Source organism: Heliangelus exortis, chromosome 3 (genome assembly GCF_036169615.1).
Source record: "Heliangelus exortis chromosome 3, bHelExo1.hap1, whole genome shotgun sequence".
In the NCBI taxonomy this organism is placed as follows: domain Eukaryota; kingdom Metazoa; phylum Chordata; class Aves; order Apodiformes; family Trochilidae; genus Heliangelus; species Heliangelus exortis.
The window spans coordinates 100,360,945-100,388,181 of NC_092424.1; the positions used below are offsets into that span (position 1 = coordinate 100,360,945).

The 27,237-nt window shown below is 35.3% G+C and overlaps 1 protein-coding gene across 4 annotated transcripts in view; it reads right to left on the reverse strand.

The window, feature by feature from the left end:
• ROCK2 (Rho associated coiled-coil containing protein kinase 2) overlaps positions 1-27,237 on the reverse strand; it is a 96,560-nt gene that overhangs the window by 11,453 nt on the left and 57,870 nt on the right. For 2 of the 4 annotated variants that reach the window (XM_071741913.1, XM_071741912.1), the window contains exons 5-27: positions 25,687-25,947; positions 20,507-20,651; positions 17,818-17,956; positions 16,024-16,115; positions 15,054-15,213; positions 14,397-14,460; positions 12,548-12,627; positions 12,106-12,154; positions 11,228-11,363; positions 11,015-11,106; positions 10,523-10,769; positions 10,095-10,201; positions 9,296-9,455; positions 8,281-8,441; positions 7,695-7,879; positions 6,265-6,334; positions 4,198-4,301; positions 3,828-4,014; positions 3,411-3,504; positions 3,199-3,293; positions 2,299-2,478; positions 1,886-2,054; positions 1,314-1,490 (exon numbers count right to left, since the gene is read on the reverse strand). In XM_071741913.1, the coding sequence (XP_071598014.1) occupies positions 1,314-1,490; positions 1,886-2,054; positions 2,299-2,478; positions 3,199-3,293; positions 3,411-3,504; positions 3,828-4,014; positions 4,198-4,301; positions 6,265-6,334; positions 7,695-7,879; positions 8,281-8,441; positions 9,296-9,455; positions 10,095-10,201; positions 10,523-10,769; positions 11,015-11,106; positions 11,228-11,363; positions 12,106-12,154; positions 12,548-12,627; positions 14,397-14,460; positions 15,054-15,213; positions 16,024-16,115; positions 17,818-17,956; positions 20,507-20,651; positions 25,687-25,947 (3,154 nt within the window). The remainder of the gene's footprint in view (positions 1-1,313; positions 1,491-1,885; positions 2,055-2,298; positions 2,479-3,198; positions 3,294-3,410; positions 3,505-3,827; positions 4,015-4,197; positions 4,302-6,264; positions 6,335-7,694; positions 7,880-8,280; positions 8,442-9,295; positions 9,456-10,094; positions 10,202-10,522; positions 10,770-11,014; positions 11,107-11,227; positions 11,364-12,105; positions 12,155-12,547; positions 12,628-14,396; positions 14,461-15,053; positions 15,214-16,023; positions 16,116-17,817; positions 17,957-20,506; positions 20,652-25,686; positions 25,948-27,237) is intronic. The other 2 variants (XM_071741915.1, XM_071741914.1) reach the window with 1 other exon arrangement.

Below are 27,237 nucleotides of genomic sequence, written 5' to 3' on the forward strand. Positions count from 1 at the left end.
TCACTATATGTATCAAGTAAATGAAGTAGTTCCATAATGTGTATTTTACCTCATGCCTGACACTTTAAATTTTTCCTTTCAACTATATGTGATAAAAAGGGTAGCAAGAAAAATGCTGACACAAAAAATTCTTTCCCACATTCAGGAAGCAAATGTTTCTTAAAGGTGTGAAAAAAAATTTCCTTCTACAATCATTAATATTATCCCATGAAATCTGACAAAATGAGCTTCTGGTTACACTTCTTCATTTTTGGTGTCCAATCTATACTAACGGATCAGCCAAAGGTCAGAATATTCAAAAATTTTCACAGTACATGCTTATAAGAACTAGAGGGGAAAAACCCCAACAAAAACAACCATTACACTTCAAATCTGTTGTAATTATGTCAGAAAAAGAAGTCCTGCTTTAGAATAATTTTTGCTTTAGAATAATTTTTACTTTAAAATAAAACAAAACCATGCAGGTACCACAACAGCAGCTAACAAGGAAAAATCATGTACATACTTAAAAATTCTTTTATTAGAAGCCTAATAGCTTCTAATAGCAAAATCAGAGAATGAAGAGAGAAAATGCTTTATTTTTTACTCCAGTTTGATGAAGTAATGTCATTATTCCAAAACAAGTTTTGTCTTCAGAGGAAAGAAACCTCAATTGAAATACAGAAATTTGAACACACTTAAAAAATCCACCTCTGACATTAACACTAAAGTTTTGTTCAACACGGTGTATGTGTAGTCATAGAGAATACAGGATTAGTAAAACAAAAATAATCTCAGTATATGCTTAATGTACTGAAAAAATGAATAAATTTTGTTTGTCTTATCATACAAGAATCAAACAAAAGATTTGAAATATGGCAACACCATGTAATAGTCAGAAGCCTTGAATTCTACAAGCAAGTAATGCACTTTGTGACAGTGAGGATTTAGATGTCTCCACACTTCATTAAAACCACAAAGATTTGACTTTTTGGTATCCAGTATTTTGGAGTCATCCAGCAAGCTGCAGATACTGGACAGAGGCTGCCTTGAAAACAGGAGCATAAAGCTTATTCATTCAATGCTTTATTAGAAGAGGTGAGTTTATAAATGGCAGCAAACATCTGTAAACACTTAAGAGAAACCAGGCCAGTTGTTTGTCCATGCAAACATCTTCACAGCTTTGACAGCAAAATTTACTGTCACTGCAGAGCATTTACTGCCAGATCTGATTTTTGCAGTTTTTTTTTAAAATAATGTATTAATAGTGTTAGTTTTGAAACAGAGAAAAAGACAAAGTAAGAACAAAACCAAACAGTTCTCAGGGATGTCACCTGTGCTATCAACTTCTGTAGGGCTGTGGGAACAAGACAAAGGCTCCTCCTCTGAGTCAGAATCAGAATCGAGAAGCATGCGAGAACTGGAAGGCTTAGTGGCAATACTGACAGAGGTAGAAGAGTGCTGGTAGGTAAAAGACATTGATTCCATAGTGTGGGATTGAGTGATATGGACTAAACATGAAGCATAAAGGAGGAAAAATGTAGAAAAGAAGTCAAAATCGAATCTCTAAGAAGAAAGTATTAGTATTACATTTCATCACATAACACAGTAATTGCAAAGTAACTACCACAAAAAAAATGGAAAAATATTTAGTTTTAATGGGGTACAATAGAAGTGTTTTGAAAAAAATTCTTTAAATAAATGCAAGATGATGTATGATTACAGACAGATTCAGTTAGTAGGTGGATAGTGATCACTACCAAATCATTAATTAGATGGTATATACACCTGAAGGTGAAAAGCCACAGAATCATCAAAGCATCAATCTGAGACTTCAGCTTATATGGTAAAAACACTTGATAAAAAAAAAAAAATTAATGCAGAAATATTAATAAACCTAACATACCAGGAAATCCATCATCTGCCTCAGCATCTCCAGGTCCACTGCCTATGCTACTGTTGTCGAGACCTATGTGTAATGACTGCAGCTGTGAACGAAGCTGTTCAATGTCACTGTCCTTGCTGTCCAGAGTCATCTGGAGTTCAATCCGTATCTGACTCTCTTCTGCTATTTGCTGTAAGGATAAATTACAAGATTTCCTATTACCGTAATACTCAGTTACTAGAAAATATACACAGAAAAAAAAAATACCCAGAAAACTATGCAGAATTTTCAGCCAAACTCAGTATATGTACTGCGTATTTTTTTGGGGCATGGGAATTGCAGGAATAGAGACCCTACACTACCTGAAGCCCCTGTCAATTTCATGAGAATTACAGAAAATACTATCAACGTTTGTATCTGCAAAAGGATCTTACTGCCTGCATTTCATTGATTTCCTTCTGATACTTGATCATCATTTGGGTTAACTTTTCTCTTTCAGACTTCAGTTCCATATGCAGTTTTCTGTTTTCCTTTTCCTTGCGCCGTACGTCAGTGTCAGCTCCACGTTTGACCGGACCCTTCCGATTCATGATCTCAGCCAATTTATTCACAGCCTTCCCATGAGAAAGAAAAAGACAAAAACCCCACCAATTTATAAATTGTTAAATTAAAGAAAAGAATTGTTAAATTATAAAATTATAAAAAAAACCCCACATATTTATATCATGAAGAAATAATGTCTTCTCTTCTTTCCACAACCAGAGCTTTTAATTTAACTGTAACCTAAGACACCTGCATACCCAGTACTTTAAAGTTGCTTTAGTTCAATGTACCAGTCAGAACTGAAAAGAGGCAATGATTCCATTTTCACTTTAATCAAGCAAATTCCTTGAACATTTCTACTTGAACAATTATTTTCAAGTCTCTTCCATTTCCATTAGCTAGCTCCAAAATATATTTTTGGATTGTAATGCCAGTTGTTCTAAAAATCAATCCAGATTAAAATGAAAAATACACTGTTTTATGTAAATTACAGAGGAATACAAATCAAGATTAAAAGAAGCAAAATATGAATTAATTTGATTGAAATGAAGAATTTTGCTGGTGGACTGCATTTGGATTAGGAGTTCCTCTGTAATAAATCATGAGGATTCAGTTTCACTACACTGAAAGTCTGTTAAGTACAAGCAAAATAAAAGATCAATATATTTTGTTTCAGGGGCAAAAAATAATAAAGTGATAATGGTATGTCTAGATAGTTCATAATGGAAAGTTTTCTGTTAAAAATTAGTTGTGAACGTTATCTCATAATTCCTTTAAATAAATTTGCTTACCTGGGTTTTCAATGTTCTTTCATTCAACAACTGTTTCTCAAATTGGGCTTTAATATTTCCTACATTTGCTTCTTCTTCTTTTAGCTTTGCAATTTCTGTAGCAAGGAAATTAGAAAAAAAAATCTATGAAAACCTATTACAAAAGCAAATAGGACTACTAAAGAACAAAACTGGTTTCAAATCAAATTACATTTTGTTCAGAGAATACATACGTTCTTGTCCTTCCTTCAGCTTATTGTTTAGTTCCTCTTTCTCATTAGCAAGATTAGCCACATCACTAGTTAGTGTCCTGTTTGCTTCCTCCAACTACAAAACAAAAAGTACACGTGACTATGTAAGAAAACACATTTGGTGTATGAAAGCAGTGCAGGACAGAAGGAAATGCTTAAGAGTGAAACCAGGGTAAGAGCTCTAAAGTGTGTAGGGGCACAGGAGAAAGAAAGATCAAAGAGACACATGGAAGAAACATGGTAATAGACAGGCTTTACTTTATTCATAGAAAATAAATATCTTTAAAATGTCAGATATACTTGTAGATTACTCATCTTCAAGTATGGTAAATAACAAAGGATAATCCAACACTCAAGCTCGTGTAAATCTCTACCAAAATTATGATTCATATTACTCACAGAGGCTATGGTGGCATCTTTCTCAGCAAGTTCCTGTTTATGCCTAGCCATCATCTCTTTAATCTCCAGTTCTTTCATTATCTTCTCTTTTTCCAAATCAGAGTACTGTTCTTCAGCAATGGAACGTGCAAGTTGTTCTGAATCTGCTTTCGTCAAAGTAATCTCCAGCTGAGCAGCCAAAGAATCCCTGCAAATTATTGATATGTACTATTAAGTTTATTAACATTTAAAAATAGGAGGTCATGGCAGAGGTGGGGGTCATGTTAAAAAAAAAACAAAAAACCACCACGACGACAACAAAACCACAAAAAAACCAGCAAAAAGACGTACTAATTTTTTATATATTATTAGCATAACTAGTAAAATCTACCTTTCATCCTGTAACTCTTGTATCTTTTGCTGTAGTTCTTTACAAAGTTTGGTCTTTTCCTCACATTCCTCTTTAAGTTCTCGAACTTGTGTCTTGTACAGAGTCTAGAATTTAAATTCACATAGAAAAGGACATGATTTGCATATTCAAGCATGAATGTACACAAAAAATTATACGACACTGTGCAGTTCTTTGATCACACACTCAATTAGAGTGTAACTGTGCAATGCCTTCTCTAAATTTAACAAAACATCATTGTTCCCAAATATGTTGGAATTAGTTTACTTGTGTTTGGAGTTTTTACACGAGTTTGGAGTTTTTTGTTTTCTGAGGTTTTTTTAGCTTGTATATTTGTGAATGTACAGATGTATGATGCACATTTTATATGTTTGTAAACATACTGTAAAGAGACTCTCCATGGAAATACCACTATTTGATAGGAAATCAGAAGTACAAGAAACAACGAAAACAAGTAATTACTTCTTTTTTACTATTTTAGATTTTTGTCAGAGGAAGGTAGGTAGGTATAATTTATAACTTAACCCCAAAAATCTATGAAAACAATATCTCCTTTGAAGTGCAAAAAGAAGTATGGGAAGAAGGAAAAAATAGAATAGAAAAGCATTTAAAATAAAAATTTTTGTGAAATGGATACAAATTTAGAGCTTAAGGGGAAATGCAAGAAAAATTGTATTGCTCCATACACACAAATGACTTCATACAGGTAGTGACAGACAACTGCAAGTTTTCTGTTGATCTGCAAGACAGACCATCTCTGGCCTATCCACAGCAGACAAATTACCCCAACTGTTCCTTTCTCTCCTTTAATGTGTACAGCTTCTTGATCTACTAAACATTCTCCTCACTGACCTAAAGACCAAAGTAAAACATTAAGCTTCTGTGAGAAGCTGCTAGAAGCTTCCTCTCTATCTGACAGAACCAATGCCAGCCAGCTCCACGATGAACCTGCTGTAGCCAAGGCCAACCCATCAGTGACAGTGGTAGCACCTCTGGCACAATCTATTTAAGAAGGCACAAAAGTTGCTGCACAACAGCATCCAGGAGAGCGAGAATATATGACAAGATCAGCTCTGCAGACACCAAGGTCAGTGAAGGATGAGGAGGAGGAGGTGCTCCAGAAGCTAGAGCAGAGATTCTCCTGCAGTCTCTGGTGAAGACTGGTGAGGAAGGCTGAACCCCTGCAGCCCATGGAAGACCCCATGCTTCCCAGCCCAGGGAAGACCCTCTGAAGGAGGCTGTGACACCATGGGAAGCCCGTGCTGGAATAGGCTCCTGGCAGGACCTATGGATCCATGGAGAGAGGAGCCCACTCCCAGTCCCCCTATGCCTCAATGGGGAGGAGGCAAAGAAAATTGGGAGTGTAGTTAAGCCCAGTAAGAAGGGAGAGGGTTGGGTGAATGTGTTGTAAGGTTGTTGTTTATCAGTATCCTGCTCTGATTTGATTGGCATTAAGTTCATTTCTGAAGTCAAGTCAGTTTTGTCCATGGCAGTCACTGCTGAGAGATCTCTCTGTCCTTATCCTGACCTACAAAACTTTAGTTGCACTTTCTCTCCCTAGTCCAGCTGAGGAGGAGAAGTGACAGAGCAGCTTTGGTGGGCACCTGGTGTCCAGCCAGGGTCAACCCACCACAGATCCCTCACAAGTCTGGCTGTAATGGAAAAATTTATTTCCAAGCTTTAATTATACTTTTTGCCACACCATGTGATTCTGAGAAAACAGCTCTTCTATGTTGAGCAACACAGAAGAGATGCTGAATGCAAAAGGCTTGAAACATGCAGAAAATTATTCAGAAAAATGAGCTGTTTGACTTCTCCCTCTCTCTAAGCTGTGTTTGGGATTCCCTTCCAAAGCTGGAAAATTTTGTTGCACAAGCTCTTTCACACTGCTCTGTTATCAAGAACAAGGAGTAATGACAAGGCTGCAGACAAAGATGAAGGCTTACGTAAGAAGGATTAGTTTCAGGTTAGAGATGTGAAACACCTGATGACTGAGGAAGAAAAAGTAACATTGTACTCCATAAATAACTAAATAAGCACAAAACATACTGAGAAATACTGTTCAGCTTCAAGTTGGTCTTGAAGTTCTTTCATTTGTCCATCTGCATCTTGACGTTCCCTAGAAAGGGATAATGTACTTTTAAAAGAAAAGAAATGAAACACACTCCAAACAAGTAAATAGAAAAGAGCATTCACACTCTTAAGCTCTTTAGTCATTTCCTGACCAAAGTATGGTCAAAAATGTGAGACTTCCTTTGGCTACCTCAGCTCTCTTTTTCATATGTACAGCTGAGAAAACTGCAATAGTAAGAAGTCACTTTAATGCTCTTACGCACACTGACTGCTACAGTCACACAGTTTAACCAGTAAGAGAAACCAATAAAGGAAATGGCCACCAAGACAATCCTAGTTTCATGTAAAACATCATTGATCTGACAGATTTAGGGTCTCTTCTTTACTAGAGCTCAGACCATGAAAACATTTCTGTATTCTTTGACACGCATCACTGCTGGAATTCATCTGTTACTAACATAACCCAGAAAGTCAATCAGCCACTCAATAAAAAAGAACTGTAATGTACAGATTTCTGCCAGCGTTTCACATTACAGCAACCATCACACGCAGCCCTCTTCCAGGTGAGTAACAGCACCTTTGTGACAGAAGAGATATAGCAAAAGGAGACAGAATAATTTTTGTTGGAAAAGACCTTTAAGATTGAGTCCAACTATTAAGCCTAACACTACCAAGTCCACCACTAAACCATGCCCTTAAGCACATCTGTACTTTTTTTAAATACCTCCAGGGACGGGGACTCCACCACTTCCCTGGGCAGCCTATTCCAGTGTCTGACAGTGCCTGACAACAACCCTTTCAGTGAAGAATTTTTTTCTAATATCTAATCTAAATCTCCACTATCACAACTTGAGGCCATTTTCTCTTGGCCTATGGCTTGTTCCTTAGGAGAAGAAACTGACATCCACCTTACTATAACCTCCTTTCAGGTACCTGTGGAAACCAATAAGGTCTCCCCTCAGCCTTCTTTTCTCCAGACTAAAAAAACCCAGTTCCTCTCAGCCATTCCTAGCAAGACTTATGCTCTATAACCTAAACTGATAAACCATCACAAGTCATTAAGGAGCTGCAAATGAGATTCATCTGATACATGTGCTAAACATGTCTTTTCATTCACAAGAATGTTTTTTGTGAAAAAATATAAAAACTCTTTATTATCAGGAGCAAATATGTCTTGTAAGACACTGAAGAACAAGCATCTTTTTCTACAAATATATAGATTACTTAATTGCTAGGGCAAATCTCAACTAGTCACTATAAATAGTTTTCAACAGCAATTAGGTTTTGTACAATAGAGTAGGATATGTTGTATAGCAAATTAAATAATCACTATTGCTTTCAGCTTTTGCAAAAAAATAATTACATATCAATAACACAACTAAAAAACACAGAGCCACTCTGCATACTTGCGGAGTTCGTTATTTTGTTTTTCCAGGCTTAATTTGATTTCCTGAAGATGGTTATTCTCCTGCTTTAACTGCTTCTCTGACATCCTCAAGGTGTTGACCTGTTGCGTTTGCATCTTGAGGTCATTTTGAGTGAGACAGCGTTTCTGTGTTTCTTGCTCTATTTTTAATGTCAGGTTTTTTACCTGAAAAATAAACAGAAACCTATGAATTTTACATGAAAGCCATATTTAAACAGTGTCTATTACTGACTTCCTCTACACTTTTGTACAACATGCTCACACCTTTTCACAAGTCAAAGCTGTTTCCTGAATAAAGGCACTAGCACACAATAAACAAGTTATTTTTCCTGTCTCAATCTCACAGCATTTTACACTTCAGAAGAAACATTTTTTTGAGATCAATAACACCAAAATATTTCAGAAAAACTAGAAAATCTACAGTGTGGTTTCCAGTTCCAACTACAGAGAAGGAAAAAGTTGCTGCTACTTAAATTCATAAGCATTCCTAAATACAGCTGTAACAAGGAAAGTATTGTGTTGAAAACCAGGTTCCACTCAAGACTCCTTTTGTTATTGTTCCTTACATCTTCATTCAGTATATCCTTTTGCCTAAGGAGTTCATTGATTTTCTGCTGTGATTGTTTGAGATCGCAGTCCAACATGGAACGCTGCTTTTCAGCTTCTAACAACCGATTTTCTACTCTTTGCTTTAAGGCTCTCTCTTCCAAAAGTTTCTTCTCCATTTCTGTGAAGTAAGAGATTTCAGACATCAGTCAGGGTAAACTAGCGGATTTTGGAGGGCAAGAGGAGGAGGACTGTCTCATACTATCAATAACCAGTATGTTTATTCGTTTAAGACTGAAGAGATCGATTGCTCTAAAGCGATTCATTAAAATTTTTGCAGTAAATCTACACCCAGAGAATGTTTTTACAAGCATTCCTGACTGATAGCTATTTTCCTGCTTTCGAGTTTCAAGAAAACTTGAATTTTATCTGCAACACATCTGAATAAACAATCTGTCTAAATCTAGACTTCGACTAAGATAATTTGAAATCATATGAAATCTGCATGCTTGTGAATGCTCTCCGATTGGAAGGACAGGATCTGTAGGTAGGTTTTTAAGTAGCTGCAATAAATTTAAACCATTTAATTCAAATGTAAGAGCTATGTTCTGTGATTGTTTGATGATTACTCCTCTTTCCAAGATATTTCAGTTGTCATTTCATGCATGTGTGACTATGGAATCATAGGTCATAGTGACTCAGTATACTGAGTAAGTACTCAGATAAGCTCTTAAAAATGTTTTAAGTAGTTTTAGTAATATAAATTTGAGAAAAGGTAATTGAGAATACATTAGAACAGAAAATCAGTGAGTCTGCAATAGAGAACCTGTTTAACTCCAAAAATCCATCAATGTCTTTAACCTAGCAATGTAAGGAAAAAGGGGCTATTGTTAATCTCTAAGTCAGCAATTATATTTCAAAAGAAGAGAATCGATGAAAAAAAGCCTACACTTATCCTTCCACTAACTTCAGAAAATTATATTTCCTTCATTGTATAATTTATGCCTAAATCCAACTGTGATGTCAAATAAATACCTTTCATGGCTTCAGATTTTGCTTCCTCTATAGATTCATAGATCTTATTTTTGTCTGCTAATCGTGCTTTTGTGGCTTTATGTTCAGCTTCTTCTTGTTCGAGGTTCTGCTGCATAACTTTGAACTTATATGTCATGTCTATTTCCATGTTGCTCTTTTCCTGTTGAAGAAAACATTACATTGAAAAAAAAAATTAAATAGAATATTAAATAAATTAAATACCAAAATTCGGCAATAGATTGGAAATATATTAAGAGTAGATGAGAGAGCTTAAGACTCTAAAAAGCTAACTGAGAACTCAATTCTACAAATGTTTTTCTATGAATCACAAAGTGATCTAGAAATGCACCATGGTATCCCCAGCTGCAATTACAGAATCACCTTCTTAACAACCAGCATTCTGTGATAAGAGCAGTTCAAAGATCAGGTTTATTGAAGAATTTTTTCCCTTTTATTTTTTCTTCTGTGTTTCAAAGACAAGTTTGTAAAAAAAAATGCTATCAGAAGCTTTTTCATCTTGTCAATACTGAGGGTTTAAAGAAAAACCTATACATCTACACAGTGGAGTATACTACTACATACTTCAGAAGTATAATAGATTGTGATCATAAGGAAAATAAAGTCTTTTATCCCCACTTCTCAAATTGCAAAAAAATCCCAAAATATTCAAAGAAAAAGGATAACTGCTGAAAAAAGGCTCATTTTTCCATAGTTTTATCTCCTATCTCAAGCAATAAAAGCCCAAATTAAGACATTCCATCAGAATGTAACAACAACCTTCACCTAGAAGTGATGTTACCTTTTCTAAGTCCGTAAGTTTTTCCTGCAATTGTCTCTTCTCCATTTCTAGTTTGGCTAATGCACTCTTTCCATTTTTTACTTCTTCTTCAAGGCTAGATATTCGACCTAAAAATTACCAAAACATCCATGAGGTTGTGCACCATGTGAAAGAAAAAGATACTTTATCTACTTAGAGACAAAATTTTTCAAATATAAAAGCTTCTAATTGAGACAATTAAGCACACCTCCCTTTTGGGGTGATTTTAAAAGTTGTCACTGACATTTAATAAATCACAGATTTTCTCTTAAATGTGTGTCCACAGTTGCATAACACTATATAGCATCGTACACTAATCAAGTCCCACTGAAGCTCAACAAACATCAACAAAAGCTACTTGTTATTTCTGAAATGAAAAGCAAAGCTTAACTTTAGATGTGGAGAAATACCTTGCAAATCACTGATAATCTCTGATCCATGACTTCGATCTCTTCTTTCTGATTCTAGAGCTGACTGAAGATTTAGAAAATCCTTCTCTAGTTTGAGTTTTGCATTCTCCAGCAAGCAGTTCTTATCTTGCAGTTCTCTATTATTAGCTTCCAGCTGCTGGATTTGCTTCGTGCTTTCTGTCTGGTTCTTCCTTAACCTGGCTGCAGTATCAGACTCTGACCGCAACAAAGAATTGGCTTCATCCAACTAAAGATTGATTAAAAACATACTTCAGAAATAATTAAAATACAACAAGTACCGTTTCTACTACAGAACACTAGGTCATAAGAAGGACTGTATTTCAAGATTATTTTTTAACACCAGAACATGAGGAAAAAGAACAGATTTTAAAATGCCATTACACATTTCAATTCCCTTCACTACTAACAAAATCTGTACTGCAAATAGCCATTACTTTAAAAAAAAAAAATATATATATAATGTTGGCTTGCCTGTCTTTGTAGTTGATTGATTTTCTCATTGGATATTTGAGAGTTCTGATTCCTCTTTTTTAAATCTTCAAGCTGATCTTTCAAACTGTTAACTATAACAAAAACAATTCAACATTGTTAATCACTGTCATGATAACCTGAATTATAATTTCTTGATCTTATCTTTTTAAAACTGGCATCAAAACTGAACTCTTCAAGTATGGTTCAACATACCCTCATTTTCCAAATTGCGTTTCTTATCTGCTTCATGTTCTGCTTTTCTCTGGTATTCTGTATTCTTATGCTGAAGAAGAGCCTTCTCTCTTTCTAACTGTCTGACTGCAGACTCTACATTCTTCCTTGAAGTTATCTGGACGTATTTAGAAAAAAACAAACCACCACTAAGTATATAAGGAATAGTATTAGTCTTTAAATGCTAAAAAGACAGCTCATACACTTAATTTACTTTTTAATGAAGAAGCCCACAGTCTATTTGCCTGTTGAAAATATGAAGTGTCAGAACACGTGGCCAAATGCAGCCCATGAGGACTACAGTCATCAGCTTTTACAATGTAAAGGCTGTTTGGCAACTTGGATCTGATGAATCTGGTAAGACAGCCTCGCAGCCACTCCCAAAGCACAGAAAGATACATGTAATGTAAGGTCTCGATGTCCACCTGGATTAGCAATACATTAAGTTGCACACACTCATCAAAGAGATGACAAATTTGGAGTAGCATTAAGGTGCAGAGCTAAGCAAGAAATAGGATCCTTTTACTGACACTGAACAATGCAAAGGAAGGCCTTCCTCTTATAGTCCCATTACTCTCACATCTTCAGTGTTTAGAATCAATGATGAGATCTTTATATCACACTGTCCTCCACATGAAAGACACCGTAAAAACAAATTCTAGAAACAAATGCATAGCTGCAGTACAGAAAGAGTGGGATCTTTCAGTAGTGACAACAATTTCGTGCTTGTGAATATCAAGCAATCAACTGATACTACTTGCTAGAAATACACAGCTACTCAAAATGTAATTTGTTATTTCAAAATGTAAAAAGCCATACACAGAAGTTCTAATTCCAAGAAGAAATAACTATGGACTTACCTCTTCATCTAGCTCTTTCACTATCTTCTCTAAACGAGTATTAGTAGACCTAAAAAAATTTTAAAAATATTTTTAAGCTCTGATGATTACACAGAAATAAGGATGTTTGGATGTGTCTCATTAATTTTACATAAGATACTCTATTTCCAGCAATCACATGGAAAAGATACTCTATTTCCAGCAATCACATGGAAATTTGAGGACTGGGAAAATCACTCAGGAGATTCTTATGGAGAGTTAAGGAAAAAAACCAAAACAATAAAACAACAACAACGAGAAAACAAAACACAGAAGTAGCAAGAATTAACCCAGCAATTGACAGTGAAGTCTGCTTGCAGGGCCAGGAACCCCCACAGTAGATTAAAAACCTTTTAGGTACTCAAAACCAAATGTGTAATAAAGCTTCTTTATAACCATACCAAACATGTCAAAGCAGTCTCACCTGTACTTCTGTTCTAGTTCATCTTTGGCTTGTAGTTCATTACTGAGCTGTTCTTCTAGCTTGCTTAGTTTTTTCTGAAACTGTGTAAAATGTCAAAAAAGCATAGCCAACATATAAAAACACTATCACATAAAAGAAGTGTAATTGCATTAAGAAACAAAAAAAAAGTCAAGTGAGGAAAATTCATTCAAACTTCCACTGTATTTTTAAATCCCCAGGATGATACATCTCTACAAGGTGTTAATCCCAGTAATTTTAAAGACTCAGATCCAAAGCAAAAAAATTTGTTGCATGCTACATTAAATCTAACTATCACAGAATTATGTGCCACAGGTTATGAGTCATAAGATTTCTATGGGCAAGGAATATTGTTACTGGCCCTGTCCTGCACTCCTCCTCTATAGGCAGAGACTTTCCACTAGAGCAGAATTCTTAGGATAGTCTTTTCTAAATTAAATTAAAAAAAAAAAAAAGAAGGGCACACTACCAAATTGTACAACATTCAGAGAGCATTACTAAACATGTTCAATGATGCCACATAAAGTAGAATTTCTTAGTCTAACACATAGAGAAGCCAACAAACACTTTCTAGGTTTAGGGATTCTTTGGTATGTGTACTAAAATATTGAATAGAAACTGTGAGTCAAGTAACTGAATATTAATTAAATAAAATAAATTGCAAATAATAAATTTTGGATTTCTTTAATGTCTTCAAGCTTTATTTTCATCCCTTCTTTCCTCCCTCACCAAAAAAAAAAAAAAAAAAAAAAAAAAAAAAAGTGTTTTTTTAATGTATTTCACATTTGTTACAATAAAAAGATTCCCAGGACAGCAACACTGTAAAGGACATAAAAACTGGAGATTCATTGAGAAAAGACAAATAAAAAAGGCTGTCAGAAGTGAAATGCTGTATTTTACCAATTATGTTTACTATCACAACATAAAAAACAAATATGATGAACGTGACACTACGTATTTTAAGCAGCAGCAGTATTTCTTTTAAAAAAGGAAACTCTAAAACTATTGATCTATCCAGCAATGTCTAAATCTCTCCATCTATTCAGCAATGACAGGAAGGAATGCAGTGTAGTCTGATAAATATTTGCATTTAAACTTATGCCAGTCAATATAGAACATATTTCCTTCACATATTTTTTTAAGCTTTGAAAAGGAGTTAAAAGTTTTAAGTAATGTTACCAACACACTATTTACACTTGAACAACACAAATCCTTTAGTAATGAAGTAAGCAAGTACATGAAATTTCTATAGCACTTTCCTGTCATGTGTAAATTTAAATTCAATTGTCAGGCTTCACAAGCTGGATAAACACACTCCATACACTCACTACAACTGAGAGCATGATTTAAACATTCCTTTAGCACTGCAGGTGACAATTTAATTTTCCAAACTCTGAATAAATCAGTCACGAATCATTCGGGCAAATCTGGAGCCAAAATTCATGAGCTTCTCAAGAGTGATATTGTTTGTGGCAAACAAAGCCTTACATGTTTTCCAAACAAATTCTAGATGCCAAAAGAATTAAAGAAAAGTGCTTGAGTACAGCTGCTTCAAAATACAACTGGTTTACTGTTAATAATTTGATGAATAAACGTGTATTTCACATTCACATAAATTATGTAGGAATTTTTTTTATTCCTTTCATAATTCAAATAATGTGCTTACCTCCTTGTTGTCCTGCAAACAGAAAATACCATTTTTATTGAGGATCATTATATAAACTCCATCCCCCCAATTTACCGAAAACTTACTTTAGACTTTGTCTTTTCTTACCAGACTTAACAAAATTTGTTCATCATACCATTAATACTAAGGAAAAACGGTACTAACCTCATTTTTACTAGATTGCACAGACTCATTTTCTCTGCAAGACTGAGAGGAGTCACTTAGCAACCTGTCAAAAACAAAAACAAATCCCTCTAGCTCTTATTCAGGTTTTCAACAACTTGGCAGCCTTGCCAGTCAACTCATTTTAATAAATTCTCTCAAGCCTTTATTTGTCCTATGCTATTCTCAGAATGAAACTTGCTTCCTTTCAATGTGAATGCAGCTTTCTGATTAAAATCTTTTCTTAAGTGAGGTATCACATACATTTTTAAATCCATTGCAGATTATAAGTTTTTAATTATTTGAGGCCTAGGAAGCTATCATCCTCTATAAACTTCTTCCAAAAGCTGCTAGTATAAAACTATTTTAGAACTAAATTACAATCCTATCAGTAATTCCTAAGGAATTTTTTAAGACAATATTATTTTGTTTATATAAAAAATACTGGTTTTAATCAATTACCAAAATTACTAAAATAGTAGGAAATTATATATTCTACTTAAACTCCAGTTCGTATTTTCACACTTTCACATAAATTAATACGATGCAATGAATAAATTATGCATCTAGAGTGGAAAAAAAATAGGATAGAAAAATCAAAAATAGGATAGAAAAATCTGCAAGTGTATTTCTAAAAATGCATATTAAAATATCACATACAAATTGTCTCTATAGTAGGTAAACCCTATAAAAGGCAGCTGGTTTCCCACGAAGGCTTTGGGGATTGGAAAAGTTTCCACGTCTCCCTTGTCGTCCTCGATGTCATCAAAATTACTGCTGTCTATATCACTGCTAAGCTCAGGAACAACAGGAGCAGCAGCTATAAAAAGAGGGGAAACAATCAACTTCACTCCAAAATTCAGTCACTTGCTAAATAATGATATCTTTACAGTGTTAATAAGACTGTAGCTTGTGCTGTTATAATAATAAACATATAGTAATATGTAGTAACCATGAAGCAGATCTGTAAATATTATTGAGAACATTTTTTTACTAGAGAAATTTGGTTTTAGATTGCACATGCAAGGACTATTTAATGCATAAAATGCATTTGTTAAGGTAATCACATTTGGGAATAGAACTCTAAATACAATCATCATTTAAAAAACTTTAGTAAAACATGACTACCTAAGTTACAATCAAGCTCATGATCTAAACTGAAATGCTTCACTTTTGCCATTAAAAATATCAAGTTCACAATGCCTTAATTGAAAAGCAGTAAAACTGACAAGACCACAAGCAAAACTGTCTAACTACAGAATATTTCAAAAAAATGAAAGGGAAAAAAAACCAACAAACCCCAAAGCAAAACAGTGAAAGCCACAAAGCAACTAGCATCCATTCTTAATAGTAAGAATTCTGAAACATACAGGTCCAGTGTTCAAAACAGAACTCCAAACATTACAAAGCATAATAAAGTTGAGGATAATTCCAGTAGGAAAAATGTTTACTATTCACTAACCATTGGTAACATTGGTAATAGAGGTTTTACAATACAAATTGTAAATATCAATGTTTGAGCATGATTCTTCATAGAAAGAAAATACTTTATACAGCCTAAAGTGTCTTTTTTAATTACTACTAATGCAAATACTGAATAAAACCAGAAGTTTTGTGCTAATCTACTTACTCTCTCGAATGTTGTCCCAGTTCCACTGATCACTCTTGAAAAAAGGGTGATGCTTTATTTCTTCTACACCATTCCTCCCTAGTCGCACATCCCTAAACACAGCAATTAAGCCAAATTCACATTAGGAAAAATAGCACTTGTATTTTTAAATTTAATTTAATTCTGACTCGCTCACAAGCAGTAAAGAAACTTTCAGTAAAAACTGTCTGTGTTAACCACACTCATGGTCAAAATTAAAAATTAAAAACAAACAAACAAAAAAACCCCACCAACTACTGATCTGTAGTTTCTTATATAAAATGTCCTGTTTCTTAGCATGGCCCCTCCCTGCAACTGCTAAAATGTCCAGAATCTGGAGTCTGCCACGTGGGGAGTAAAGCAAGAAAGAAATCACTGAGGCAAGAACGAAGAAAAAAACCTAAAAACACAAACAAAAACCTAACACCCTCAGGGGAAAAAAAACTGCAGAAGTTCCGTGTCTGCCAAACCACATGATAAACCTTAAGATGCAAGTGAAGGAAGGATTCTGTGTTCTACTGCACAGAACAGTTATTCAAAGCTGGACTGAAATAAGTATTTTAAGAATTCCATCCTCTGCCCCATAAATATCCCTGACACATCTTCTGCTGATACTTGCTGTGAAGTAAATTTTAAGTACAACAAAAAAATTCCAGTTGGACCAGAAGAGTCTCTCTTAAAAGTATTTACTAGAACTGGACATAAAAACAATGCAAGCATAAGAAGTAATAAATCATATGGTTGATGCTTATTCCTTCTTTAAGTGCTTCAGCAGTGATCACCCATCCAGAAAGAAGGAATCTGTTTCAAATAAATCACTCCAGCACTGTATTAAATATAAACAGGAAAACGGACACACGTAGTGGAAGTGCACCTCACCACATCTACATTATTCAATCCTACTTGTATTTTCTCTCTACCCTTCAGCTACAAAGAGTGAAAAATCCTGTTAAAGCACATCCTTCCTGAGAAACCATGATAATTGCTCAACAGAGCAAACATTCTCTCTTTGAATGCAAAACAGATTATAAGGCAATTTTTTTCCTAAGCTTTGTCTACAAAGGCTCTGCTGTAGCCAAGTTCAGGTGACCACAGCAAAGTACAAGAAGTCATGATGGATACAGAGTTTATTATGGACCTATAGCTCTTCTTTTAAATCAGAGAAACAAGTTGATCTCTGCTTTCTGGAATTAGAGAAAATATAAGTGTTCAGAACAAGAACAAACTTACACTGCTTAACATCAATGAACACTCAGCTACATAAAGGGAGACCTCTCAGATCTATTTATAACCAAAACCATATCCTAGCTGGTTTGTTACCCCAACCTATCAATAAGTACAACAAAGCAAGTGAAAAAAGTTCAGACATTCTAAGAAAGCCTAAACTCAGTAAATACATGCTTACTTCCATAGAAGTATTTGTTTTAATTTTTTTAAGTAACACCTACTTAGACACTGAGCACAACAACTTGGTTCCTGCCTCGGAGCTCAAAAAGGTACTTCCAGACTCACAAGTTTACTGCTGTTTTATACACTGCCATTGCAAGGATTTATTTGGCACAACTTGTGTTGCTAACAAGAACTGTCAGAACTACTCATAGAAATAAAATACAATACCTGGAAAAAACACCCCAAAAGAAAAACTTGAGAGCAGAATTTGCAATAAGGATTTGAACAGAGATTAGCATAAGTAATGGAAGGAATTAATTTTTAAAATGTTCATGTGCTAATACACCATCCAAAATAAAAATAATACCAGCAAAATAATACACTTACCTGTCAGTTAAAAAGGCACAGATAAGGTTCTTAGCATGCTTAGAAATTTCCACATCATCTGGGAAATGTAATGAGTTCTTATGATCCATAATTTTACTGTATGTTCCTACTAATGAGTCTGCATAAAAAGGAGTATCACCTGAAAAACACCACAGTAAATTGTGATTTTGAGTGCTGTCCAACTCACGTAAGCTGAAACTGACAAAAGAATATAAAGAAAAGTCTACAAGTTGTTTTACCTAAAACAGACTTCTGTTAAAAAAAAAAAAAAAAATTGGAATGCAGGGTACAAAATAACATCTACTTCAAAAAATATTCCTTCCCCAAAATGCCTGTGTTACAAAGCTAACCATGTTTTCCATCCTGCATATCACTAGCAAGATCTTTCCCAGTGAATTACATCTTTTTTTCTACCTGTAGACTATCACTGTGTTTTTTAAATTACAGTATGTCTGACATCCACAAAAATCTCCATCCTCAAGAGCTTCCATGGGTATAATGGACTGATACTCATTAAAGATTTGCTAACACACATTTGTTGGAGTGAATCCAACAGTCTCCAAAGACTCTTTCAGGGGAATGAAGGTCTACCCTGCCTACTCCTGGAGCCACCTAAGGCAAATCAACTCTGGGCAGGAGCCTTCACAGTGTGTTTCTGCACTGTTAAACGCATATTAATAAATCTTGCTGACTGATAAATTATATGAGCTTGGGTGCCCATACTAACATGGGCAGGTGGCTTTTAAAATTACAGCCCTTCCTCACACAAAGTTTTATAGCACAGGCTGTAGCTGAATCCAGGTTCTTTGCAGACATATCCTTAATAAAGGTAAAATTGAGACAACTGAAAAGAATCAGTACCAATAAAAGTAACCGACAGTCAAGTTACCTGGCAACATTTTGAATATAAAAGTGGTTCAAGTCAGTAACCAAGGTCAGCAACTTTTATATTAGTCATTTCTGAAAACTAATCCATAGGTTTATGAACAATAAATGACAGGAACTCAGCACTTTCCTCCGTCCTTGTGTGCTGCAGGCAGGCAGGGCCAACCCAGCAGGGCACGCTGCCTGCCTGCCTCCAAAAAGCCACTGCAACTGCCAAAAGCTGGGTACATAAATAAATGTACAAACAGACCAATGGACAAAAAAACCCCAAAACATTCAGCTTGCAATACAAATATAAATGCAACAATTCCACTTTTAGCATCTTTGTGTCGCCTAAAACAAAATAAGAAATTTGTGCAACCAGCTTGAATTAAACTTCTGGTTTTAGGGTTATTCTGGTTTTCTGGTTATTAGGCTGCCCTACCAGTACATTAGTGGGGGGAAGTGATAATCCCTGTGATAGCTGATTCCACAGGTATTTGCTGCTGCAAATACCACAGACATGAAATACCATACACAGAAACTGATGCATAAACACAAACAAAAATACTTTCAACAGGTTTGTGGGATATGGAGAAAACAAGATTATCAAGAGAAAACCTTCTGTTAGAGTCCGTAAAGACTTTAAAAATGGTTATTGTTAATGGGAGCTTGACACTGGTAAGGTGTTTTATGTTACATATTGTTGAGGGTGAAAAAGAAAAAAAGTCAAAATACTTAAGTGTGAGAAAAAAAAATCAAAAAGGTAATGAAAGCAAAGTTTCCAGTCTAAACAGAAGGAAAAAAATGTGCTGAAAACTAAAAAAAAAAAAACCCAAACAAACAAAAACAGTAAAAATATCTTAGATACAAATATTAAAACAAGGTATAGTTTGGGAAGAAAAATTAAAAATTAAATATTAGAAATTTTCCAAGACACAACTCCAAAGCTAGGAATAACTACACCAACTAAAGCTTAGCAACCCATACTAAAACCTTGGAATAACAACAAAGCATGTTGCACTGAAATCCAGATGGATTTTTGTTTGAATCAAGTACTCCTCAGATAACACCAAAAACTGTACCTCTCCACTATAAAAATGTACCTCTCCACTTTATAAAAACGGTTTTCCTTTGAAGGATAAAAAAAAGGGAGAATTCTCTCTTAGACACAAAGGGGGGAAAAAAGAGGCTCTGCAAAACATTCTGGGCAGCTGCATCCATAATTTTGTTTATTGCTAAAATTGTTTATGAGAGACTATTTCTTATAAAACACACTCAGGATACAAGAAACATCAGATCTGCAATATTCCCAGAACATGCTGATTTGTATTTTTAATAATTATATGCTCAATTCCATCCTTCTATACTCTGTATTTTGCTACCAAACTATAATACTGACCCTCACCGTCTTTTTAAGATGGAGATGACTCATCTCCCTAACAGATTATATTCTATTCTAGTTACCACAGCAGTCCAGTGTATTTAATTGGAAAATCCTGACTTAGCACAAAAGAGAGATTCAAGCCATTCTACCACAGCCATCTTGTCTAACAGAAGCCATCGGTACTGCCCCTGAGGTGGCACAAGCCTGCATGAGATGGTGAGGAAGCTGACCCCTGTTAAAAGTATTCTAAGAATTAGTTTTTAAGCTGAGCTGTCACAGAACACGAGCAACAAAGCACAAAGGGAACAGGAATAAAACAACAGCCAAAAGTCAGAAGCTGTAAGGTGAGGTACAACCACCCTCCATGCAGCCAAGTACAGCTAAGGGCATAGTCAAGGCTCGACAGTGATCTCATGAGCAGAAGAAATCCCTACTTACCAACGAGCATCTCAAAAAGGAAAACTCCTACAGACCACCAGTCACATTCCCGTCCATAGTAACCATCACCCCCTTGGGACTTCAGGACTTCAGGGGATATGTAGTCGGGGGTCCCCACAGCTGTATCGCAGCGCACCATACCCGTCTGTGCAACAATGGGAATGCAAACAGCTCAAATAAAAACACTTCTCAGTCTTTAAACAACTAGTCTATCAGTAGAACAGAAAAACAAAAAATATAGCCCAAAATACTTGAGAATGAGTAGGGAAGTTTCAGTTTTTTATTCCAGAAGCAACATGGAATGAAATAACAGTTCCTGATAATGTGCTCTCCCCTGCCTACTCCATAGAAGATTTTCTTGACTGCATCTTTCAAAAACTGAACAACTCTATTATTTTCACCATTAGTTTCAATATGACCCTATACTCCACATCCTTATTTCACTTAAGTCAGGGACAAACTTCAGAATAACTGACAAGCTATGAGTTCTGGGCCCCACATAACAGTTTTGTCTAATTCAGATACAACAGATAAATATTTAGTCACACCTCGTTATTTTTTTAAACGTAGGGAAAAACTATAAAGAATAGCAATTTCTGTTACAGCAAAGTGTCATAAAAAAGTAAGGTAAAATACGACCACCTCACTGATGTTTATTAACAGGGATTTTTTGTTTCAACTGAATGATTCTCTTAAGGAATGGTTTCACACTGAGAGACTAAAAATGCAGATGCTAAGTGATGCAGAACCATCATCAGATCTGCCAGCATTCTAGTTCAGACTTATAAGCCCTGTTTCCTTTAATCAAATCCACTGCATTCATTCCAGAAAGAACAGACGGATGAATGAAGTTAGAGAAATACCAAAAATACACTCCTCTTCAACATCAAGTCTTTCCTAAGTCATCTTATGAAATTCTTAATGCACTTTGCCATCAGTTTTTGCTGAATATTAATACAGAATATTAGTGGCAACTACTGAAGTCAAAATACACATTTACAGACAGGATAAACATTTTGCTTTCGGAACAGTATTGACATGTAAAAATTAAGACACTGGATTACAAGCTTTCCTTTCACACATAATATGGACAGCCAAAAGCTTTTATTCTTAAACCAGAATCCTGGACAGCCATGAACTGGTAGGCAAAAGCTAAAGTGATGACTAAATACTGCAGAGACCTAAGAAGTACTTCCCAATGTCCTCCTGGCAAATACCTGTCTTCTTCTACAACTCCATGCTCAAGCTGAAACCTAAAGGAAGTTTTAACTTCTCAGTTCCATAATGAAGAGCAAGTTAACTTCTGCTTTCTATACCAGGCAACACATAGCTTGACCATCCTGGAATAAGAAAATTAAGTTATATCTTTTCAAAAGACCTAATGCATTCTTTGGACCAAGAATAATACAGATGAACACTAAGAAGCAAACTAAAGACCAAAGGCCCTAGAAATCTAAAGCTGAGAACACTCAAAAATGAATCTAGTACATGGCAGTAAACACTATTTGATTCTACCATGTCCCTTGGGAGGCTGGTCCACTATCACCTGAATATAATACTCCTAGATACTGCTCCTCTCATTTACACACTTGTTCCTTCAAAGAACTTGGAGGTTGCTCTGTATGTATTTTTAAGCACTGGGTACTCTTAATGCCACAGCCAGACTAGCTTCTCTGCTCTCTGGCATCAAAGCCAAGTGAACAGGAAAGTCTTCTCTGTGCAGCACATGGCATCCTGACAGTCCCTACATTCTGCATGATGACTCTGCCTTCTGTACTGCAGCATCTGAAGAGCTCTAAAGGGTGCGGTTTTCTCTCTGGACAAAGTGTTACTCCTGTCTTTCAAATGCTAAGCCTATGTTTTATGCTTGAGTAGCATACTAACTACAGCATTACTACAGCATTACTTACTACAGCATTACTTCCCTTTTGGATGGGAAAAAACACTCAGGCCAGTGTTTTACCTGGGACTTCTCTCCTTATTCAAATATGATCTAAGTGGACCCTGGAACTTCATATCCAGGGAGGGTTCTGCAGGGATGTGAGAGAACTGCAGTGAAGAATTTTAAAATAGGCTGTCCATGACACATAGCCTGTTCTCACAGCTTATGACAACTTGGTGTTGAGAGTGTTGCATTCCCTATTATGATTCAGAATTATTATATTGCTGCAGACAAAGCTGTTCAGTTTTCATCCTCAGAAGAATCTCCACCAGACTTGAATTATTCGCTGTCACTCCAAGGCTTAAAGTCACAGACTGGACTGGGTTGGAGGGTCCCTTCACAAGATAATCAAGTGCAATCCACTTGCACATCTTCAACTCCACTGGGTTGCTGAGCCCCATCCAACTTTGAATGTTTGGAGGGATGGAGCATCTACTGCTTCTTTGGGCATCCTGTTCCAGTGTCTCACTACCCTAACTGTAAAAATTTCTTCCTCATATCTAATATAAAACTATATTTTGTTAGTTCAAGACCATTATCCCTCATCCTATCAATACAGGCCTGGACATTGAGTTATTGACCACTACCCTCTAGATGTGATTGCCCAACCAATACCTATCCACTGAATCAGGCTTTCACTCCCTCATGAAACTCTTTTCAGCAGCCAAGAGCTGGAGCAACCTGAGTATGAGGATAGCTCAGATCAGGTGTTAACACTGCACCCGGGTGTGCACAGCATGTTGCAGGCAATGAACTGAAGCAAGAAGGATCCAGAAGAATCTTGGATGAGCTTCAATAAGAAATGAGTTCTGAAAAGAGGAAAATGTTCCTTCTTTCAGCTGAACTGAGATGATAATTCCAAACAGTAAACATCTCTTCTTTTGGTCACCTCTCTTTTCAACAGATATCTCTAAAGCTGTGCTCTTCTAAAAGCTAAATTAGCACCAGACAGCATTATGTACTGAGGTTGGTAGCACCAAGAGTTCCCAGATCTACAAAACTACCATGCTACTACCTAGGTTCTAACAAAAAACCTTAAGAAGTGTCTGGTGACACTTGCCCTGGGCTGTCTTGTCATACCTAAATACCAAAAGGGAACTACAATTCCTACTAAACATTTCAGGCCAGCTCCATTCTTTATTCAATTATAGAAATATTCACCTTGCTATAGATTTTTTAAAAAGGAAGCAAAAACAAACAAAAAACCACAACACAACAAAAAAAACCCAACCCGAAAACCCCAAAACCATCATAAGTGAGTTACACAAACAACCTTTTATTTTGGAAAAGATCACTTAAACACTTGGCAATTCTTTCCACACACTGAAAAGGAGGAATTCTGCTCCAAGCGTCTGGACTGGCCTGGAAGACTTAAGAGGACATTGAGTTCAATTCCACTGCAGAGGTCAGAAAAGTGTCTCACCAAATTGCAGCAGAATTTTCCTGGGTTCTCAACAGCATAATAAAGATGCTAATGTGCACAACTGCTAAAAGAACTCCAAATTACAAAAAATATGTGTTGGGTAAGCATATATTTTGTAGAAATCATCCTGCCAACTTCAATATTATATTTACACAGCTGGGATGCGTTCATGTTTTGTAAGAAGTAGCATGAGATTTGGAGACAATCCAGAACCTCTCAACTTCTAAAGCTTCCTGTATAAAAAATGTTTGCCATTCCACTGAGTATGAAAAACACAGAGAACTCAAAATGTAATCTGTTAAAAATTAACTTCTTCAGGAGATCACTGGTTCATTGATGAAGCCCAGTCTATACTGGAGGTCACTTAAAACTCTTTAGGAAAAACACGCACACACTTCTCATATTTATAAAATGATTAAACACATTTTAGTATTCCATCCTTTTAACAACAATGAAAAAAAGAAAAGAAAAAAAAAAAAAAAAGGTCTTGGATCATCATGTCTGAGATCCTGAGATCCCTAAAATAGCATACAGGATTCACTCCTTTTTTTGTAGATTCATACTACAAACATTCTGATGTTTTTTAATAGTCTGTTCTGATGAAATCAGATTCCCTTAAGACTTACAGTCTATTAGCTATAAACCAAAATTAATTCTTTTAAGGTCTCAATTAAGATGACATCACGTAACACTACTAATTTTCTGCTTTAAGGTAAATGCTGTCTCTTAAAATACAGATCAGTAAAACATCAAATTTAAAATTTCATTTAGAATACCAACTACAGTATCAGCAAAAGGCAGCAGACTACTGAACCTCTATAAACAGCTATAGCTATTCAGTGAAGGTAGTGGGCTGTCATAGGAATGAAAAAAACCCAAACCAGAGACAGTACTTCTACACACAGTTGCAGAGACATAACTTCATGATGTAAATGCAAATTAAGAAGATTGAAGAGTTTATACCAAGCAGTGCCTGAACAATTCATTACAAAAAACGTAACACATTAAAGCAAATAGGCTTAAAAGGATCATCCTTCCCAACATTATTACATAAACCTTTCAAAGGCCTTGCAAATGATAACATACACATATAATTTTTAAGAATCTCTTACAAAAGGCAGAATATATTGTGTAAATTACAGCATAACAATGTTTTTCAGGGAAGATTTTATAAGTGCAAACTACAAAAGGTAGCTTTATTTTTAAAGCACTACAAGCTGTTCAAAACCACCAAATATTTAATGAAAACAGAGTATTTGGCTGTATATGGTAACATCTGACAAATTAAAATGTATGACATCTTGCTGAATACCTAGCATAAATTTTAATCAATAGACACATGACTGATGTCTTACTGTGACCTCATTTAACGACCACTAGAGGATGCTATGAGAACAATTAGAGTAAAAAAAGAGGTACTGTTATCTTGCTTATAAAATAATTTCACTCAGAGAGAAATGTCAGTTTTATGAACTGTTCCAAGGTTACTAATGTTGAAACTGAGCTTTTAAGCTTTTCAGACATTTGGCAACCACCACCCCCCCAAAAAAAAACCACCTCAAAAATTCATAAACACGCATGCTCTCAAAAATAACAAAAAGTAAGTTTACTTCCTCCTTCCATGAGCCAGAAGAGTTTATTATAGACAAGGTTACACTATTTAAAGTATCCTTGTATTTAAAACTAGGAGAAAAGGAACAGGTTTCCAAGCACGTGGACTATTTGATGACTATACCTTTGGGTACTATAATTCAGAAGAAAATAACCTTATATTTACAGTTTTATAGATGACAAAATATTCAGTTGCATACTTACTTCATCCATTTTCATGCAAGTGCCAAAATCTGCCAGCTTCAGATGCCCATATTTATCTAAAAGCATATTATCAGGCTTCACATCTCTGTGTATCAAGCCCATGGAGTGAATTGCATCAAGAGCAAGAACAACTTCAGCTGTATAGAACTTGGCCCATTTCTCAGGCACATCATAATTGCTCATAAGGTTTACAAGATCTCCACCAGGCATGTATTCCATTACCATGTACAAGTATTTGTCATCTTGAAAGGCACAAAATAGCTGCAACATTAAAAAGAAAGGAAAGCAAAAGAAGAGTAATTACTTTTCAGAGACACCTAGGGAAAAGAATAAAGCATTTTACCTTGAAGCTTCCTCAAACCAAAACATGTAGTTTCAAGACTAATTAAAGTAACTTCACTTTTTATATTCAGATAATCTACATTTTCTGTTAATTATGACAGTACCTTGAAATTTACTGAATTTCAAAAGCCCCTAATTTTCATTTTTAAGAAAGCGAAGACTGCCTGATTATTTTATTTGTGTGGACTGCTATATACCCATGCTTCTTGGCATTAAACAGTACTACTGAGTCAAAACTCAAAATATTACGTCTGAAAAAGGAGACTCATGTATTGAAAACAGCTCAACAGTGAATAGCATCTTAGACTGTTTCTAAATTTCTTATGTTATAAATCTCTTCATTTCTGTACATATTTAGAAAAACACTGGTCATTACTGATTTTGTCCTAATTCAACAAGTATGCTGAAATAAGAAAGAAAAAAATTAATTCTAATTACAACTGTAGCAATTTAAAAGAAAAAAAATCATTAAAAACAAAGTAACAGTCTGGTTTGGTTGCAGTTAGCATATTTCCTACTGGTACAACACTGTAAGGAAGTTTAAGCTCTTTAAAATCATCTAGAGTGTTGAAGTTTGATAGATTTGACCCAGAATTCATCACATCTGAAAATGGCCCACGACACCACCATGCATTACTATTGAATATTCAATGACCACCTCAAATTCACCCACATCAAATTCAGAGGGAATGTGAGGAAAGCAGGGAATAAAATATAGGGAGATCATGGAGAATGAGGAAATATGAAAGGCAGTAATGCTAGTAAGGAGATTTGACTTTGAGATTAAAATTTATTGTACAATAGTGACAGAAGACCTGAAAAATAAACACATATTATAATACATATATATATATTGCACTATGCTTGTTTTCACAAATGGACAGTACATACACAGAGTAATGATAATGCATTTGATCATTAAAGTCTAAAGTCAAAATAGATTCTGTATTCTCACATGTAAAGATAATATAACATACAAAAAACATCAATACTACACCCTTTATATATCACCTTCATTGTTGTCCTCGAGGGATTTAATTAAAAAAAAAACAAAACACAAAAAATATCAAAATTATCTAGGGCTCTGATTTCACTTGTTTTTTTTTTTTAAAAAAAAGGAGGCACAGAGAAGCATTGTGGTCTGTCCCAGTTTCTAGCTAAGAAACTACGTTTTCTTCAAACTAGCTCAGTGTCCTATCCCATGGGACC